Below are 18,901 nucleotides of genomic sequence, written 5' to 3'. Positions count from 1 at the left end.
GTTCTTGGCGAAGGATTAGCTCCACCCTCCTGCCTCCACCACCTGCTGACGTTTCCTCTTCTCCTCTTCTCCAGCAGCATTCCTGATGATCCTATCACAATCTGAGAGTTGGCTTCAGGGATCAGACTGCTGCTGTGCTTTCCATGTCAGGGAGGAGAAAAGTCAAACACCTCAGGGTAGTTTGACCAGTTTGTCCTTGGGACCTCTTCGCCTGTGCGCCTCACGGAGTTCTTTCTCTACCTGTACCCACCTGGATCTCCCAGCTGTCCTGGGAACCCGGGATTTTCTTGGGATTTTTTGTTTTGTTTTGGATACATGGTCTTCTTCATAACCCAGGTTACTCTCAAAGCTGTCATTCATCTGGGGGTAACCTTGAACTCCTGATCCTCCAGGCTCTCCCTCCTAAGTACTGGGATTACAGGCTTGTACCGCTTTGTCTGCTTTATGTGACACTGGAGAGCAAAACTGTGGCTTGATGCATGCTCAGCAAGTATCTTTTCCAGCTGAGCCTCCTGTTCCCCCAAGCGTAAGGGATGCCCTCACTCCTGCCAGGCCTTTGCTCGGCAGTGTGTGCTCTGAGCATTGGATTCAAACCTCATCACTCAAGCCCTTTGTCCTCTTCTCTGATCCCTGGTCTCCAGCTGCTGTGACCTGGGATCTGCTATATGGTTTGCATATTTTATTTACCACTGAAATATAGTGTCCCCAGCAGCAAGGCTGTGTCTGTTATGTTTACAGCTCTGTTACCTGTCTTTCCTGTCCCTCCTGGTCTAAGATAAGAACCTGATAAATATTTGCTGACTTACACTGAATGACACAGCAGGGCTTTCTTGGACCAGCCAGTGGATGGATAAAGACATGGAGACTTATTAATATCTATAAAACTTTACCCACTACAGCTGGGCAGATTATCAGCTGACCTGACCCCACAACTCCTGGCCTACGTCTTGCCATGTGGCCCGTTCCCTGTTCCTTCCCACATCATGCTGGCAAATCTCCCACATCTGATTCTTCTCCCAGAGACCCTCTCTCAGCTGGAAAGTCTTTCTTCTGCCTAGGTTTTGGTCATCAGCTCTTTATTAAGCCAATCAAAAGTCAAGAGAAGGAGAGTGTTTACAAAATATGAGGCAAGTGATGATCCATGAGGATAATAATACCAAACCCAACAGGGCTCAGCTCTCTGCTGGCTCAGTAATCAGCGACTGAGTATACAGAGACACCTTCACGCAGGGTCCAGAAGATTACCCAACAGAACGCACTGCTCTGTCTCAAACCATACCCTACACTCTCACCCCTGGACAGTGAGCTCTACCCTAGCCCTATCTTCACCTGCAAATCATGTTAGAGAATGCTTTGGGTTTCAGTGTTCTTCACCCAGACATGTGGCATCCTGTAGACTTCAGCATTAAGTAAAAGTTCAGCCATGAGTGAAGGCCGCTGGGCATTCCACACATTTAAATTCAAAAATTAATTAGAAAGGGACTCACTTGGAAGCTGTCTTTTGACTCTGACTCCAGGCATACACAGAAATGCTTCCACAGCAGCATCTTTTGGTGCAGTGTGGAGCATCCGTGCCTCTCTCCCACAGCTGCCCCCAGTGCCAATGCAGCCATGCTGCCTGGGAGGCTTGTGGTGGCTGGTCTTGGTTGTCAACTGGAGCACATCAGGAACCAAGCCCCTGGCCATGCCTGTGAGGGCTTTTCTTGGTTGGACCCTCTGAGGTGGTGAAGCTACCCTAAATCTGGGCCTCACCTTCTGATGGCAGGCCACATAAAACGAGGCGGGGGAAGGAAGCTTACTTCTTGCCTGATCCCCTACCCCCAGAGGCAGGCTGCTCTACCCTGTCCACGACTGTTCCTTTGCTGGTATTAGAGCCACCTCGTTTCAGAGGTTTGTTTTCTCAGACACCGCCTTACAGTGGGCCAGCCATCCTCAAGCTCAGGACCCAGCTAAGGAGAGTTGTCACACTCAAGCTTTTGACATGGCCTTTTTGATTTGCCAGGGTGAGCATTTAGCCAAGACTTTCCAGGTAGAACAACACACAGACCTCTGATTAGATTTTTTAATTTTTTTTTCTAACAGTTACAGCAGTAGATAAGGGTTATTTTGTGCTCTGAGAAGCAGAAAAGGAGTCATAACAAACTCCTGTTGGTGGTACCCAACTGTGGGCTTTTGTTGATGAGAACATTGATCCTAAAGCTTAGACAATAGCTTTTCCTTCCTGTTGAGTTGAGAGTTGGTACACAGGTGTGTCTGATAAGCCATGGCTCAGATATGGAGGCTCACACCTACAGGAGGGGCTGGCTGCCTTCACTGACATTCTCAGGAGTGAGGAGACAGTGTGGAGTCATCAGCGGATCTCACCACATTAAACTTCTGGTCAGCACCTCTTGCTCTGCTAACCTGAAGCTTCTAGGGATGATTCTGGCAGGAACAATACTTCGTGTTTTCAGTTGGGGCACATGTGGGCATATCCTGCTTCACGTCAGAGTACAAACGAGTAACTGTTTGTCACATCAGATTTGCACAAAGTTAAGTGAAGTTTCCAAGAAGACAGCTGGCATATGAAAAGAAGTGCGTCAGTGAAAATGTCAAATGAGTGTTTTCAGTTGGTATGAAAAGGTTGGAAGACAGCTGGAAAGAGGCTGTGATGCTCTGTTACTGCTTCAAGTAGCCACGTGCCTGTCTTGTCAGATGTATCGAAATCTTGATTGTTTCAAGTGTCTCAAGAATCCTGTCCAAAGTAATAAAGTGGTTCAGGAGCAACACCCGGGGAAGGGAAATGTTAGTGGCTTGAGGAGTGAAGGATTCTGGGAAGCCATCACTGTCAGAGGGATGCAAAACTTGTCCCTCAAACTCTGTTCCCTCCAGAAGTGGAAGGGCTTGGGTCTTGCCTTTTTAGCTTAGTTTCATTTCTATTGCTTTTACAGATAACCTAAGAAAAAGAAACCCAGGCAAGGAAATGTTTATTTTAACTTATGATTGGTCTGCTCGCTCACTCAGCCAGCTTTCTTCATGCTTAGATGGTTCGGAGCCCAGGGAATGGTGCCGCCCACAGTGGACTAAGACATGCAAGCACCCCTGACACCCATGCTCTCAGAGCTACCTGATCTAGAAATGTCTTGAGCTGCGGCTCTCTTCCCACGGGATTCTCAGCTGTGTCAAGTCCAGCCACCCTGTGAAGCAGAGAGCAGCCGAGGTGATAACAGGAACTAAAACCAGCCACCCCCTCAGCCACCTGTGAAGCAAAGAGCGGCCGAGGTGATAACAGGAACCTGGAGTGTCCTCAGACGCCCTGGGCCTGGCATTTGTCAAGACTTCCTTTTTTGTGGGTGGTCTCTGCAAAAACCATGGCTGTCAGGCTGTCTGTCTGTGAGAGGCAAGATGGAAATTCAATTCAACACAACTCAGTGGCCGGCGTTGGTACAGACTTCAAGAGTCCGACTTTGACTGCTTTATGTCAGTGTTTTTAAGCAATCACAATTTTGTGAAAAAGTGTCTCATGGTATAATCATCTCCATCCCATACGCACAATAAAGCTCAAGACATGGCTACTTGAAAGTCTTTGTGAAGTGCATGTGACATCATCCTTATCTGTAGACTGCCTGAGAAGAACAAGCTCATGACAAGGGCATCAGGGATTTTCTCCGGTGTGGTACTGGGCACACGGATAGCACAAATGTCACCAGGGTATTACCCCCTCTGCCCCTAGCCTTCTGGGCAGAAAACAGATTACACCTCTCTCCCTTTGAAGAGCCAACCCTGACCCAGAATTCCTGGTTTCCCTGGTGCTTATCTGTGAGCACAGGATCTCTGCGCCTGCTTTACATATTCCCTTGTGGTGCAGCAAGATCAGTGGACTTCATTTCACAGTATCTGTCCTTGTTACCACTGTCAGCCTAGAGTCATCTGAGAAGGGAGTCTTAATGAAGAATTAGGTCATATTGGTCTGTGGATATGTCTATGATGGATTGCTGTTATTGTTAATTGATGCAGGAGGCCCCAGCCCACTGTGGACAGCATTGTTTCCTGGACATGTGGGTCAGGTCTGTAAAAGACACCTGCTGAGCCTGAGCCTGGGCAAGCTAGAAAGTAGAGTTCTTCTAGAACTCAAGTTCCTGCCTCTGCTCCCCTCTGTGCTGGGCTGTGACATGGCGGTATGAACCAGATACACTCTTTCCCCTCATGCTGCTTTTGCTCAGAGTATTTATCACAGTGACACGGGAGGACAGGGAGGCCATATCTAAGTGTTGATTAACTCTTTGAATTACGGGCTCTCAGGGGAATGAACACTGGGGTCTTCTCTTGAAGGAAAGAGTAGTTTCTTTCCAGGAGTGCACAAGACAGGTGTTTCCAGCCGAGTGGAGGTGTGACCGTGATGTTGTCTTTGTCTGCAAGTCAGCTGTGGCTGAAAGAAAGGCATGTGGTCCCCAAATCAGCAAGAGCTGTTTCCTCAGCTCTCATGTGTAGACTTGGAGGATGTTGTGAATGATTCTCAGATGTGGGAGAGGCTTGTGTGACCAGAGGAAGGTCAAGGAGGACCTACAGAGGGCTGACCTTGCCAACAGCTGTCCAGCCTGCTGGCCTCTGACTCCACAGAGCAGCAGCTCTGCAAGCTGCAGCCTGCTGACATCTGTAAGAGCGTGAGCCAACTCCTTACAACCAGGTCTCTTTGTATTTATGTGTGTGTGTGTGTGTGTGTGTGTGTGTGTGTGTGTGTGTTAACTGCTTCTGTTTCTCTGGAGAACCCTAATATTAGTGTCTTCTGCAAACTTTTAAAGTTTATCTTATTATCTTAATGACAATCTGAAAACCAAAGCTAAATTATCAGTTGAAAAACACAAAGCCTCGACTGCCCTGTTAATGAAAGCATCCGGCTCTTGTCAAATCATATATGACAGGGCGAATCGTTCATACAAACTGTGTCTTCCACTATCAAATGGTCCTTGCTGTGTAAAAGCTGGAGATTCTGTGCAAAGAAAAGGACTTCCCATTGATTTCTGCTGTCTCCTGACAATTACCCAAGAAAAAGGAGCGAAAATGAAGAAAACCTAAATTGATTTCACTTCAGCTTAATCAGCCACATTTCACCCGGGGTTTGCATCTGATGACTTTGGCTGTTTTCCAAACCCAAAGCCACCGTGAACAAAGACTGTCAGCACAGACAATACCGAAAAATAATGTTAGAGAGTCTAGAGGTCATTTAAAAAGCAGAGTTCTAGGATTCTTGGAGGAACAGTAGTGGGATTCAGTTGCTGAAATAACCTCTAGCCTGGCTGACACCGAAGAGAGGAGAATTTATTTACATAATACATATACATACATACACATATACATACATATACATAAATGAATATACATACATATGCATGCATGCATACATACACACATACATATATATACATACATACACATACATATATACATACATACACACACCTTTAGCTCTATACTCATTGTGTGTTCATGCACATGCCTGTGTGTTTAATACATGGAATATATGTAGGTTATATTGCACAAACATAGCGTGTATAAAACGTGTAATGTATGTAGGTAATATCGTACATGTGTACTATACATATATGCACATACATACATACATACATACATACACACACATAAAGCACTCCTGTGTGTGTCTGTGAGGACATTCGGGCTCACTCCACCCTGACCGGGAATGGTACTTGCAGGGTCTGCCGCTCTGGCCTGAATGAAGAGGGGTGAGGCGCGAGCTGGCCAGGCACTGGCACCCTCCGTTCTCTGCTTCCCGACCACCCTGGAGGTGAACATGCTTCCCCATGCTCCGACCACCCCGGAGGTGAGCACGCTTCCCTATGCTCCGACCACCCCGGAGGTGAGCACGCTTCCCCATGCTCCGACCACCCCAGAAGGGAACACGCTTCTCCATGCTCCGACCACCCCAGAAGGGAACACGCTTCCCCATGCTCTGACCACCCCAGATGGGAACACGCTTCCGCATGCTCCAACCACCCCGGAGGTGAGCACGCTTCCCCATGCTCCGACCACCCCGGAGGTGAGCACGCTTCCCCATGCTCCGACCACCCCGGAGGTGAGCACGCTTCCCCATGCTCCGACCACCCCGGAGGTGAGCACGCTTCCCTATGCTCCGACCACCCCAGAGGAGAACACGCTTCCGCATGCTCTGAACGCTTCCGCATGCTCCGACCACCCTGGAGGTGAGCACGCTTCCACGTGCTCCGACCACCCCAGAAGGGAACACGCTTCCACGTGCTCCGACCACCCCAGAAGGGAACACGCTTCCACGTGCTCCGACCACCCCAGAAGGGAACACGCTTCTGCGTGCTCCGACCACCCCAGAAGGGAACACGCTTCTGCGTGCTTCGACCACCTTGCCTTCCCTTTCACCACAGACTGCGCACATGCACATCTCTTCCTAATGCTTTTCAGTTCTTTGTTACACATACACGTGTAGACATAAATACCACACGTGTGCCCGGGACACACGTGCACATTTATACACATGGCTTAGATCACATGTACCTTCGTGGCTCGGGCCCTTGAGCAGCCTCGTGTGGCCCAGAGGCTGCAGGGGACGGGCGCAGCGTTCATACTGGGCAGGAAGCACACGGACCAGGCTCTCTGCCGCTGACCGGGCATTCTGGGATGCAATCTTGCTGCGAGAGGGTGAACGGCTGCTGAGCAATGAGGAAGATTGCTCAGGCGCTGCCTATACCTGCTTCTCCTCCCCCCAGTGGCCACGGACCTCTGGACCAAGCCCGGGAGGAGAGACGAAGGACCTTGCTGCAGGAGACCGTGTCACCCGTGCAAACGGAAACAGTACGGGCCTGGAGGTGCACTTTGCTCTCCCAGCACCCAAGAGTCCAAACTAACGGCAACTGCCCCAAACCTCCTCAGAGTCTCTGTAATTGTGATTTGGTGATGACGTGAGGGAGTGGGTGGAGTTAGACTGGTGTGTGTGTGTGTGTGTGTCCCCACCTGTACCCAGGCTTACTGTCCCTCCGTGTAGAGAACGAGCCGGCGCCGGTGCGCACAGAGGTCGCAGGTCTCTCATTGGCTCACTCTGAGGGGCCCGGGGGCAGACCACCCTATTCACAGCACCTCTGCTTGCTCTCCAGAAAGCGTGCCCATAAGTGAGGAGCTTTGTGTGTCATCCGTGTTTGAGTTCTAACTGTGTCATGTCTGAGCAGTGTTGGTGCTCGAGAAATTTTTGGAATTTAACTGGAATAGAAATAGGTTTGCAGCGAGGGTCATATGTGGGATAGCCAGCGTTTGGTTGTTGTCAAAAAAAAAAACCAAAAAACAAAATTCCCTCCCTCCCTCCTTCCTTCCTTCCTCCCTCCCTCCTTCCCCCCTCCCTCCTTTCTTCCTCCCTTCCCTCCTTTCTTCCTCCCTTCCCTCCTTTCTTCCTCCCTTCCCTCCTTTCTTGCTCTCTTCCCTCCTTCCTTCCTCCCTTCCCTCCTTCCTTCCTCCCTCCCTCCTCCCTTCCTTCCTCCTCCCTCCCTTCCTTCCTTCCTTCTTCCCTCCTTCCTTCCTTCCTCCCTTCCTCTTCCACCATGACACATCTCCTAAAGCGTACACCCGCCAGCAGCACTGTAGACTGGTGACCAAGTCCTTCACACTTACAGGTGGGGAATACATGAAATCGGGCTGGGGAGAGGGGTCAGCCGGTAAAGCTCTTGCACACTTGAGGACAAATTTCAGTCCCTGGCACAGACATAAAGGTGAAGTGTGGCTGTGCACACTTTACCCCCAGGGCTGGGGAGGCAGAGAAAGGATCCCTGGGGAGTGGTGGACCCAGGCTCAGCGAGAAACCTGTCTCAACTGAGGTGGAGCAGGATTGAGGGAAACACTGGATGCTGGCCCGTGGCCTTCCCGTGTTCTCCATTCCCTGTGTGCATGTGCACACAGGCGTACATAGAAATAACATCCCAGTCAGGCCGGAGAGACTGCCCAGGAGTTAGGAATGCAGACTTTTTTTGGAGGACCTGAGTTCGGTTCCCAGCACTCGTGACAGGAGACACACTGACAAATGTGATGTCCTCTTCTGGCTTCTGAAGGCATTGCACTCGTGTGTGCATTTCCCCTCCCCCCCCCACACACACTCACACACACACACTCACACACACACACTCACACACACACTCACACACACACTCACACATGCACTCACTCACACACACACACACACACACTCACACACAAACACTCACACACACTCACACACACACACACTCACACACACTCACTCACACACACACACACACACTGACACACACACACACTGACACACACACTGACACACACACACATACAATTTAAAAAGTAAAATAAATTTAAAAATCTCAAACCATAGCTGTGAACAGCCTTGCAGGCCTGTGACACACACAATGCTCAAAGTCCATCAGTGTATGTGTGCACTCACACACGCAGGGTCCTCCCGTGACAGGTCTGTTCCTAGCAGCAGTGTTTCCAGAGAGTTCGTAGGAGGCTGTGACCATCCCCGCAGCTGGAGGGTCCTGAAGAACACAGAGCCAGAGCAGGCAGGACCTGAAGTACTCCAGTCAGCAAAGCTAGCACGACCTGAGAGTGAACCGGCTCAGACAGCCCGTGATGGACGAGGCTGTGGTGCCCCAGAACCTGCCAGATTAGAGAAAAACAAGCATAAATCACCAATAGGCCAAGGCAGACGGCTGGCCTGGGATGGCTGCTGTCCCTCGGAGGCTGTGGGCTGGGATGTTTGTCTGTCCCTTGGAGGCTGTGGGCTGGGATGTCTGCTGTCCCTCGGAGGCTGTGGGTGAGATGTTTGTCTGTCCCTCCAAGGCTGTGGGCTGGGATGGCTGCTGTCCCTCGGAGGCTGTGGGTGAGATGTTTGTCTGTCCCTCGGAGGCTGTGGCCTGGGATGTTTTGTCTGTCCCTCGGAGGCTGTGGGTGAGATGTTTGTCTGTCCCTCCGAGGCTGTGGGTGAGATGTTTGTCTGTCCCTCCAAGGCTGTGGGCTGGGATGTCTGCTGTCCCTCGGAGGCTGTGGGTGAGATGTTTGTCTGTCCCTCTGAGGCTGTGGGTGAGATGTTTGTCTATCCCTCCGAGGCTGTGGGTGAGATGTTTGTCTGTCCCCCCGAGGCCCAGCTTAGCCTCCTCTTTCAATCCCGCTGATCCTCTGCTGCACTCTGTACCATCCTCCCTCAATGAATCAGTGGGAGAATTATTGAAAAACACAAAGGTGAGAGACCGTTCTGAAGGAAAGGGATTTGCCTGCCTTAAGGGATATACTGAGAGCCGGAGTTTTGAATCATCCGTCAACAGCAAAGGCTGCTGGGAGGCAATCACTCCCGGACCCTCTTGGCTACTTAAACTGTTTTCTCGGGGAGTTAGTTTACTGCGGAGGCTGCTGTTCACTGAGGAAGGCAGCAGTCTGGCTACATGAAAATGTTGAATTTACCTGTTGGCGTTTGGAAGGGCTGCGCAGGCGTGCGGAAGGTGGAGCCGGGCACAGCAGCCGGCACTCTGCCCTGGCGGTGGGGCTGAGTTTGGGACAGGCCGCTGGCCTCCAGCTGTCTGCTTAGGGGAAAACCGACCCTGACCGACAAGAGTCAGCAACTGTGAGGTGCTCGGTGGCAGTGGGCGGCCTCCTGGAAACTGGCAGCCCAGAGGCAGCGCATCCTTGAGTAGTAAACGCTGGCAGCAATCGGGCAGCCGTGTGGGGTGGGCATGGGGAGCACGTGCACACTTGTGCTCACATCTCTGGTCTGTGGAGGCTGGAGGAGCCTGTCGTCTATCTGTTCTACCAATCTCCACCTGATTCTTGTGAGCCGGCATCTCTCCCAGAATCTAGAACTGAGCTGCTAGCCAGTAAGGCCCAGCAACACTCCTGTCTCTGCCCTCCCCCCACCCACAGCGCTGAGGTCACAGGCCTGTGAATGACCACACCTGGCTTCTCATGTGAGTGCTGGGGATTTGAACTTGGGTCTTCATGATAACAGGGCAACAGTGCAGGAAGGGATCACTGATCTCTGAATCCTCCCAGGAACTTCAACTTCATTCATAAACCCACCTTTTCTCTTTTGAGCCCGTTTATGGTGTATGCTCACATGTATACCGCTGAGTTTTGTAAAAGGGATTTTACTCAGGTATGTGGTATGCATTGACCATGCTCTCTACCCTCCCTTGTGGAATCAGTTGGCCTTACTTCTAAGGGGACCCAGACATGCAGCCTGTATGCCGAGGTCAGGGCATGCAAGAGAGATCTGATAGCTTTTGACAAATCGCTCTGTGACATCTCCGCTGCCCAGTGAAGAAACACTCGTTTTATCAACAGACTGCGCTGGCCTCTCCCTGCAAGCAGAAAGCTCCAAGCCCAGACTCCCAGGCACTTGTCAGCTTTCAGTTCTGACGTCTTCAAGTCAGACGTGGCTGCCAAAAGCAATCTTTAGCAAAAAGGACAGGTTAGCTAGGTCCTTGCACACACTCAAACTGGAACAGTGCAGCAGGGCGCAGACCACAGCGACAGACCGGCCAGTCATTACTGCAGATTTGCCGGTCCCCAGCAACGCCGGAGCCCCCATGGGCTTGGCTCTGGAAGGTTCACCATTCTCTAGCCAAGTTCTGACTCAATTCTATGGGGAGAAAGTGTTGTCCAGAGCCCCCCGGGGGCCCTGGCTCCTTCCTTTGCGAGGTCAACCTTTCCCACTGGCCTCCTCAGCTACGATGGAGTCAGTGTTGATGCAGAGGTTTCTAAAGCCTTCCCAGCTGTTTCCCAATCCCACACCCACTCAGGAGTGATGTCAGGTTTTTATAGTGAGGCTCTTTCGAATACACGTTTCTCGGGCATTGTCTCTGCTGGCTTCAGGAGGGTCTATGTGCCATTACTTACACACCAAAATCTTCCACGGGTGTGACTTCACGTCTGCCTCCTCCTTTGTTTCCTTGTCCATCGATGCCCCCATTCCATTTAGAGACAGCTACAGTGAGGCTGCTGGAGGGAGACCCACAGCCTGGGGCGCTGGCTGCTCGTTTTCAGAACTGCGGCCGCCCTGTCCGCTACTGTTAGGATCTGGGAGCATTCCCACGACATCTAAGCTGCAGCTAGTTCTTGTCTTTGTCTTTACTAGTTTATGGTTCCTCTTTGAGTTCATTCTGTTCTTATAATAGGATAAAGGAGCATAGTGAAGTGTTCCGGTTTTTTCTCTCTGTGTGTGCACTCACGCATGTGTATGTGTGTGTGTGTGTGTGTTTGTGTATGTGCATGTGTGTGCGTGTGTGCAGGTGCAGACCAGAGGACATCCTCAAATCTTCCCTTCCGTGCCTCCCTTTTCGTTTTGAGGCAGGCTCTCTCTGGCTTGGAACTTGCCGGGGAAGCTGAGCTGCTGGTGATGCTGGGTCGGGGCTGCTGCCCCAGCCCACATGTTCCTGTGGCTGCGTCATGCTCTGATCAGCTGAAGATAGCATTGTGGCAGGTCTCGTCGGACACTGGCGTGCTCTGAGTAAGACCTTCCCTAACGCATGTTGATGGGCGTCAGACGCGCACAGCATGCCCCGTGGCACTGCGGAAGCTGCCAGCAGAACTCCCTTAGTGCTTAGGACTACATGAAGTAGCTAGAAAAGAAACAAGGGCCCTGGTCCCCAGGGAGGCTGTGGCTTAGTGGGAGACGTACAGAAAAAGCATCACGTGTGAGTCTCTGTCTTCCACCTGTACATCAGGTACATATGTATGTATGTGTATGTATGTATGAATGTAATTTATGTGTGTATGTATGTGTGTGTATGTGTGTGTATGTATGTGTATGTGTATGTATGTGTGTACGTATGTATGTATGTATGTATGTATCAGTTTCTCAGTCCTCAGCCCATTCACCCATCAAACCAGCAAAACTCCCTTCAGGGTCCCGAGACACACGTCCCAGCAGCTTGTTTTTATGTCAACACTGAGGCCACCATCCACCGTTGATGCTGTGCTACTTTGAGAAAGATGGAGAACAAGGTTTGTAGTCAGGGCTGACTGGGGAAACAGGGCATTTTGTTGCTGTGCCCACAGAAAAGTGATGTTTGGAGGAAGGCTGAAGCGAGAGTCCTCACGTTGATGAGCCGTGAGGAAGTCAGGAGTCTGTCCCTGCCAGCTTTTGGAGGTAAGTCTAGGGTTAGCCTAGAAATGAGAACTGAGCGGCACAGAAGGGGTCTAAGCAATTCCGCAAACCGCGTCCCTTCGTCCCTCACACACCTCACTGTTCAGATGGTTTCATTCTGCTTTTCCCTCTGCTCATTTATTTAAAAAATGTTTTTGTGAGCAGTGCCTACACAGGCGCTGTGATAGATGCAGGGCCATGAAGAAGGTAGAACAATCTTGGCCTCGTAGAATTTTTAGCTGAGTGGAGGAGACAGACATTAATCACATGAGCCTGTAAATTAACATGTCACAAAACACCAGCAAGGTTATAAAGGCCACTGAAGAGTATTAAACTCCACTCCATCGCGGCCAGGGAAGGCCTCCTGGAGGGAGGGCAAAGAGGGGGAGGAAGGGAGGAGAGAGGAAAGGAAGAGGAAGGGAGAACGGAGGGAAGAGGGAGAAAGGGAAGGAGGGAGGAAAAGAAGGAGGGAGGGAGAAGGAAGGGAAGGAAGAGAGGGAGGAGGGGGAAGAAGGGAGGGAGGGGCAAGAGAGGGAGGGAGCTGGAGGGAATCAGAGTAGATATGAGGTGGGTGAGGGTATCACAGGGTCACAGAGGTCAGCTGTGCAGAGTCCTTCCAGGCAAAGATGGCCTGGCATTGAGCATTCAGTTCAGTCGTGGACCCTGAGTCCACAGGCTCTGAGAGTTAGGTAGGATGGAGGGATGGAGAAAGCTTCAGGGTGAGAGGTGGGCAGAGGGTGGGCAGGGCAAGGCTAAGGTTTTAAAGTTTTCCTCGGAAGAGGGGACTTTTGGCCTTTGCTCTGCATAAGGAGTTAGAAAGAGACCAGCAAGGGTTCTTGGAAGTGAGGATTTGGCTTCGTTCACAAAGGAAGGGTGTGGCTAGTTCACCCTGCCTAAGATTCTTCCCCTGAACACTGGGTCCTCATTTTGTTGTTGTTCCTTTTCCAGTTGCTGTGATGAAAAACTCTGACAAAAGTGACTTAAGAGGAAACCAAGAGCCCACTGTGGAACGGATTTTGAAGCATTGGTCATAGGCCATCCATAGGAAGCAGAGAGAGATGCACCATGGCTGCCCACCTCCAGCCTTCCCATCTCTGCACTCAGGGTCCCAGCCAGGGACTGTGGCCGCTCTCAGTGTGCAGGCCTTCCCATTTTAACGATCCAGACACCGCCCACCCCCCCCACCCCCGGCCTGCTCAGGGCCCCTTCTCCCAGGTGAGTAGAGTTTGTGAAGTTGACAGGAGCACCATGGTGCTCTCCAGACAAGCCCCCATCCAGGCTTGCCAGTCACTAATGCCTCCCACACTGCTCTCCTCTCCTTTCTTCCACGGCTCCCTCCCCGTCTCTGCGTTCTCTCTGTATGCCCCAGCCTCCGCCTTCTGCCCTACAGGCAACTTCTACTTTTTAAAATCAGTTTAGTTTCTAAACTGAAAGTGTCCTCTGACATCCTGTCTCCTCCCCTCTCAGGGAAGGGCAAGCCTACATCCAGAGGCTTGCAGAGACTCCTGTTCCAGGGTCAAGGCCCACCTGGGCCACCTGGGTCACCTGGGCCAGCGACAAGTTCCCACTTATTGTCTGTTTCTTGTGCTGCCGGCTCAGTGAAGGGAGAAAACGTTTGTCTCATTGGAGTTCCTGGTCCCTCCCCAGACTCCAGCACGCGTGCTACCCTCAGTAAGTGTTTACTTAGCTCAGTGTTAAAATGAACACCTACCTAAATATTCTCAATATTTCAGGGGTACCTGGATATTTTCAGAAAGAAAAGTCATTCTCATGCTGGAGAAGAAGCATATCTCAATAAAGTAATATTTAAAGGTTTGAGTTGAAGTTTTACTTACTGGTGCAAAGAATAAGCTGTACAGCCAGGGGGACTTGCCACTCTCCGGGGGCCTGCAGTTTGTACCCAGCGGCCACAGTTGAGGAGTGTCTGTAACTCTGGCTCAGAGGACCCGAGGCCCCCTTCTGGCCTCCACCGACACTGCATGCATTTGGTGTGTTTACATACATGTAGGCGAACACTCACACAATAACAATACAAGGCTGTGAAAACATGTGCAGATTATCTTCTATGTTACTATCCTAACACATATGCAAACCTAATATGCATATATGAAAACAAATGTGCACTGACTAGCCTGGCTCTGACTAGCCTGGCTCACGAACTGTATTCATTCAAATGTGCACATTCATCAAGGTTTTTATTATGAAGACAAATGTTAAACTCCCGACCTCCTTCAGGTGGCAGATATCATCACTGACACAGGATGATCCTGGGCTGCCTGGCTGTCTCTGTCCTGGTCCCAACACTGAAATCATTAAAAGACGAATGAAGAGCCAAGGATCCCAGATGGGCCCCACCTGGTCACTTCCGTCACTGACCCAGAAACCCAAGGGAAGGCAGATTTCTGAGAAAAGAGCATGCTGAGCGTCAGAGACCCCATGCTGCTCGCAGTGCGTTCGCTTTGAATTGCGATTCCTTCCTTTGAATCTTGTCATCATCTGCATTTACAGTGTCCCGTGACCAGTGCGGTGCTTTTCATCTCAAATCCCAACTGTCCGTCGCAGGCATTTAGGACAGTGGGTAAGCCTATACCTCAACTTTGAATCTTTCAGCCTTTAAACCAGGCACTGCGTTAGTTACTCACACACCAGTACGGCAGAAACAGCTGTAAGAAAAAGAAGGATTTCTTTTGGATCACAGTTTAAAAATACCCCCAGTCCATTGCCGTGAAAAAGCCCTGTGGAGGGGGCAAGAGGAGATGGCCACGTGACACCCATGGCCGGGAAGCAGAAGAGGTGAAGCTCAGCTCGCTCTTTTTCACTTTCTCCTTTTTATTCAGCCCAGGACCCAACTCAGGCAGTGACTCTGCCCATACCTGGGAACCCCCTCACGGAGTTTCCCAAAGACTTGTTTCCATTGTAATTCTAACTCACATCAAATCGACAATGGATTAACATCACAGTTATTAATTCCGAAGACTTCTGTGGTCGGTCATCTCTCCGAGGCTTTCTATACCAGCGCTTCTGTCATGTGCAAAGACAGTTTCATTTTTCTTTACTTCTTCCTAAATGGCAGCTTCTTCTGCTGCCTTCTCTCCCTTCTTCTGCTGTGAATTGTCCAGGACTCCCAGTAAGATGCTGTGGGGGCGCAGCCAAGGTGGGGAGCCCTCGGCTTCCCCTCCTCTCAGCGGAAGAGCTTGGAGTTTCTTACCCTTTTGCAGCAAGTTTTGGTAAACTCTTTTTAGCAAGTTGAAGAAGTGAGTTTCCCTCTATTCCTAGTTCACTGAGGGACGATCTATCTTTTCTTGAAGCAATTCATAAAGCAGTGCTCGCAGTTGGATCTCTTGGGGCAAATGTATCTTACACTGAAAACAGCATTGGAACAGAGTCTAGCCATAATTCAAAGCCCTTTCGGGGCTCCATACGGCTGTTTTCTTCTCTGTGTATCTGTGCGTTTTCTGAATTTGCCCTCAGGGAAGAACAGAGGTTTGGAGGGCGATTTGGTGGTCTGGACCGGCCTAGGAAAAAACTGGCTGGAAGCTTCCCGGGACCACAGTCTCCGCAGAGGGAGCCAGAGCAGTGGTGGCCTCGAGCTGAGGACCTGGCAGCAGCCACCTCCTCCCATCGCTGCTCAGTGCGCTGTCAGGTTAGTTTGCTTTTGCTTTCGTACTAGCACCGCTCTTTAGGGTGGAGCGGGGGCGCTTGTGTTTGGGGTGGGTGTGGGGAGGGACTCACGTGTGGAAAGCAGAAGGCCGGGACCTGGCAGGTCCCACGCCCTGAGGCTGCAGAGCTCGCGGAGCCCTGAGTCAGGCACACTCGGGGCATCGGGGACCCGAACGCGCGCCCCCGCCCGGTCCACGCGCGCCGGGGCCGCCGCCGCCTCGCGCCCCGGGTGGCTCCGGAGCGCACTGCCGGGCGCGCTCTCCCGAGCTCCGCCGTCCGCGATCGCGCGTGCTGGGGCTCCGGCGGTGACGGGCGAAGGGCGCGGCGCTGCTTTGCCGCCGGCTCCCGGCAGCGGGCGCCGGGGACCCGCTTGGAGGGGCCCGGCGGAGCCGCGCGCATCCGACCCTCGCGCCTGCGGCTCCCCCGGCCCCAGCCTGGGCGTCCCGGGCCGCTCGCTGCCGCCGCCCATGGGGATCCGAGAGTTTCCCGGCGGCGCCCCCAGGGCCAAGAGCATCGCTGTGTGAGTGTCGGAGCGGGAGGGCGGCGGGCGGGGTCCCCGGGCATCTGCGACCCCGCACGCCCGCGCCCCGGGAGGGGGGAGGGAGGAACGCTCGCGCGCGGCTCAGCCGGGCAAGTTTCAGCACCATCTCCCGGCCGAGCCCATGTCGCCCGAGGCGCCCCGGGGAGGGCGCGGGACCCGACGCCGGGTTCCCGGGGGCAGGGCGTGCGGCACGCGCGAGGGGAGCACCGCGGGTCCCACCGTCCCCCCTGACGCCTCCTCCTCTTCTCTGCCCTTGACACGCTCCGCCTTCCCGCTGCCCCAGTGGCATGAGGAGGTCACCGGACGTCAGCCCGCGGAGATTGTCCGACATCAGCCCTCAGCTCCGTCAGCTCAAGTACCTGGTGGTGGATGAGGCCATCAAGGAGGACCTGAAATGGTCGCGCTCGGTGGAGGACCTCACCGGTGGGCCCGCGGGGCTCACGTCCATCGAGGAGCGGATCCTGCGCATCACGGGCTACTACGGCTACCAGCCCTGGGCGACCAGCTACAAAAGTAAGACCGCGCGGCGCCCCGCTCGCCGGGCCTCCCGCCGGGCATGAGCGCGGGAAGGGCCACAGCACCTCCCCCCGCCCGCGGGTTGCCAACTTCCTAAAGAGGCGCTGGGGGAGGAGGCTTTCGGTTAGTTCTCTCTGCTGTCCCTTCGCAAACGCGGCGTCTCCCCCGCCCCCAGCCTGTCCTCTGCCCAGTGATTCCCAGGGCATGCCTGTGTGGCCATCAGTGAGAAATGCTCTAGAGAACCGGCTATGTGGGTTTCTGGTCAGATGCCGGTGCCGTTAGCTCGGGAGAACTCAGCCTTCGCGGCCTGGAGGTTTAACTGTGTCTCCCAGACATCCGTGATGGAGACGGCTTGAACCCAGCCCTGTCTGAGTCCTAAGTGAGGCGGGTACCAGACCTCACCCTAAGCTGTCACTCATGACCTTGGCTGCCGGGGGACAGTGGCCCCGGGGACAGTGCCCGCGGGATGTGCCGGGCTGACCGGCTGACGGTTGCTTGGTTTCCTTTGGAAGACAGATGCGCCGACACAAACTCAGACATTGTTTGATGTATTGCCAGGATCGCGTGTAGTTAGACACTGGAAAAAGATGGCAGTTTACTCCCTCGGTGGGTCTGAGGACTGAGCGCGACTCATTCATTTGTGAGGAAGTCTAGACAAAAAGCTTGATAATTCTGAATGACCTTTTAACCTTTATTGCTTGGAAATACAGCATAATGTATTGGTCCTCGGGGAGAAACAGGCATTTGTTTTATAAATTAGCAATAGTCACCAGGAAAAGTATGTCTCTACTCTGATTACCTCTAACACCTTCCGGTCCGAGGACTTGGCTGTCAGCTTGTTCGTTTTGCTGTTTGCAATCAGATTCCCAGGATCTGAGTGCTGGATTCAGCCCTGGTTTGACATTGCATGTAACTCAGCACAAAGCTTCCTCATGCACCTGGGGCCCTGTCTCGGATTCTGCCGCTAAGATGGTTGGCTGGATTGGTTTTCCAGTGCAAAGAGAAGTTCTGAGGTCTGAGAGCCGCTGAGCTCAGGATAGCAAGAATCGAAACATTTCAGAGCCCAGCAATCCTGGGGGTGTGGAGGGGATCCCCAGGTTTCCTGCCTTCTAACTTCTGTTAGAAAATAGATATTCTGTATTTTGTATCATCATGCTCTGCTTTCCAATAACTAAAGTCAGCGCCATAAATGATAGCTCTCAGCTCCTGAAGTCATAATAGGTCTATGTTATGGTTCCGTTTGTGCCTGGCTCTATGTGCTTGGGCTGAGGATTGTGACTTTGGGGCCTGGTGAGCAGCTTTTGGGCATGATGACTGACACCGACATCCTTTGTGGTAAGACCCAGGAGGGGCCACATGGAACACGCGTCACTTGTGCCACCAACACCTTCCCAAGGCCTCTCTGGGGAATAATGAGGGGAGGGCAAGGCCACCATGGCTTTTGCCCTGCAGACAGAACCCTCACTGCATTCCCCTCTCCCTGTGAGGATTCTTTCTTCTTCCAAGGTATTTTCTTGCTACTAAAATGCTTTAGGTGACAAGTGATGTCCTGATGAATTAATTGGCTTTAAGTTTAAATTTAGAGGCGCCGATGATTTATTCATGCAGCACAAGAGGTTTTAGGGCCGTGCTCTGCTGTTTGCCATTCCTACCAAACTCTGAAAATAATAACGCAGAGGCACAGCCATCTGTGGGCACCAGCTCGTCGCCTGATACATGAAAATCAACCAACTAGAGGAGACAGCATTTACAGAGAAGTGCGTGTGTGTGTGGGGGGGGGGGGACAACCCTGGTTTTCATTCTTCAAGTACTGTCCACTTGTATTTTTGAGTCATGGCCTCTCTCTCACAAGCCTGGGATTTGCTGAGTAGGCTGCAATGAGTGTCCTGCAGGTCCCAGAAAACCCCTCTTGCCACCTCTCCACTTCTGGGGTTTCAGACAGGTGGCACCATGCCCTGCCTTTTCTGGGGATGAACTCGGGCCCCCAGTGCCTCCGAGAAAAACACTTTCCCGCCTGAGCCACCGGAGCGGAGCTCTGTGCCGGCAGGGATGGAGCCCCATGA

The 18,901-nt window shown here is 52.3% G+C and overlaps 1 protein-coding gene and 1 long non-coding RNA gene across 2 annotated transcripts in view; one reads left to right on the top strand and one right to left on the bottom strand.

The window, feature by feature from the left end:
- Positions 1-2,098: 2,098 nt before the first annotated feature.
- On the bottom strand, positions 2,099-15,501 carry LOC132656782 (uncharacterized). Its single transcript, XR_009594481.1, has 5 exons — positions 13,957-15,501; positions 8,426-8,640; positions 6,523-6,656; positions 3,107-3,176; positions 2,099-2,734 (listed from the first exon to the last, which is right to left on the bottom strand). It is a non-coding gene; the product is annotated as an uncharacterized LOC132656782 (long non-coding RNA).
- A 621-nt stretch (positions 15,502-16,122) lies between these two features.
- Positions 16,123-18,901, top strand: part of Slc35f3 (solute carrier family 35 member F3) — a 208,337-nt gene continuing 205,558 nt past the window's right edge. The window contains exons 1-2 of the mRNA XM_060391783.1: positions 16,123-16,301; positions 16,606-16,835. Of these exons, the coding sequence (XP_060247766.1) occupies positions 16,249-16,301; positions 16,606-16,835 (283 nt within the window). The 5' untranslated portion in view covers positions 16,123-16,248. The remainder of the gene's footprint in view (positions 16,302-16,605; positions 16,836-18,901) is intronic.

The sequence above is a fragment of the Meriones unguiculatus genome, chromosome 10 (assembly GCF_030254825.1).
Source record: "Meriones unguiculatus strain TT.TT164.6M chromosome 10, Bangor_MerUng_6.1, whole genome shotgun sequence".
Lineage (NCBI taxonomy): Eukaryota > Metazoa > Chordata > Mammalia > Rodentia > Muridae > Meriones > Meriones unguiculatus.
Note: the sequence above shows the minus strand (reverse complement) of the source record. Positions and strands in the feature narration are given on the sequence as shown.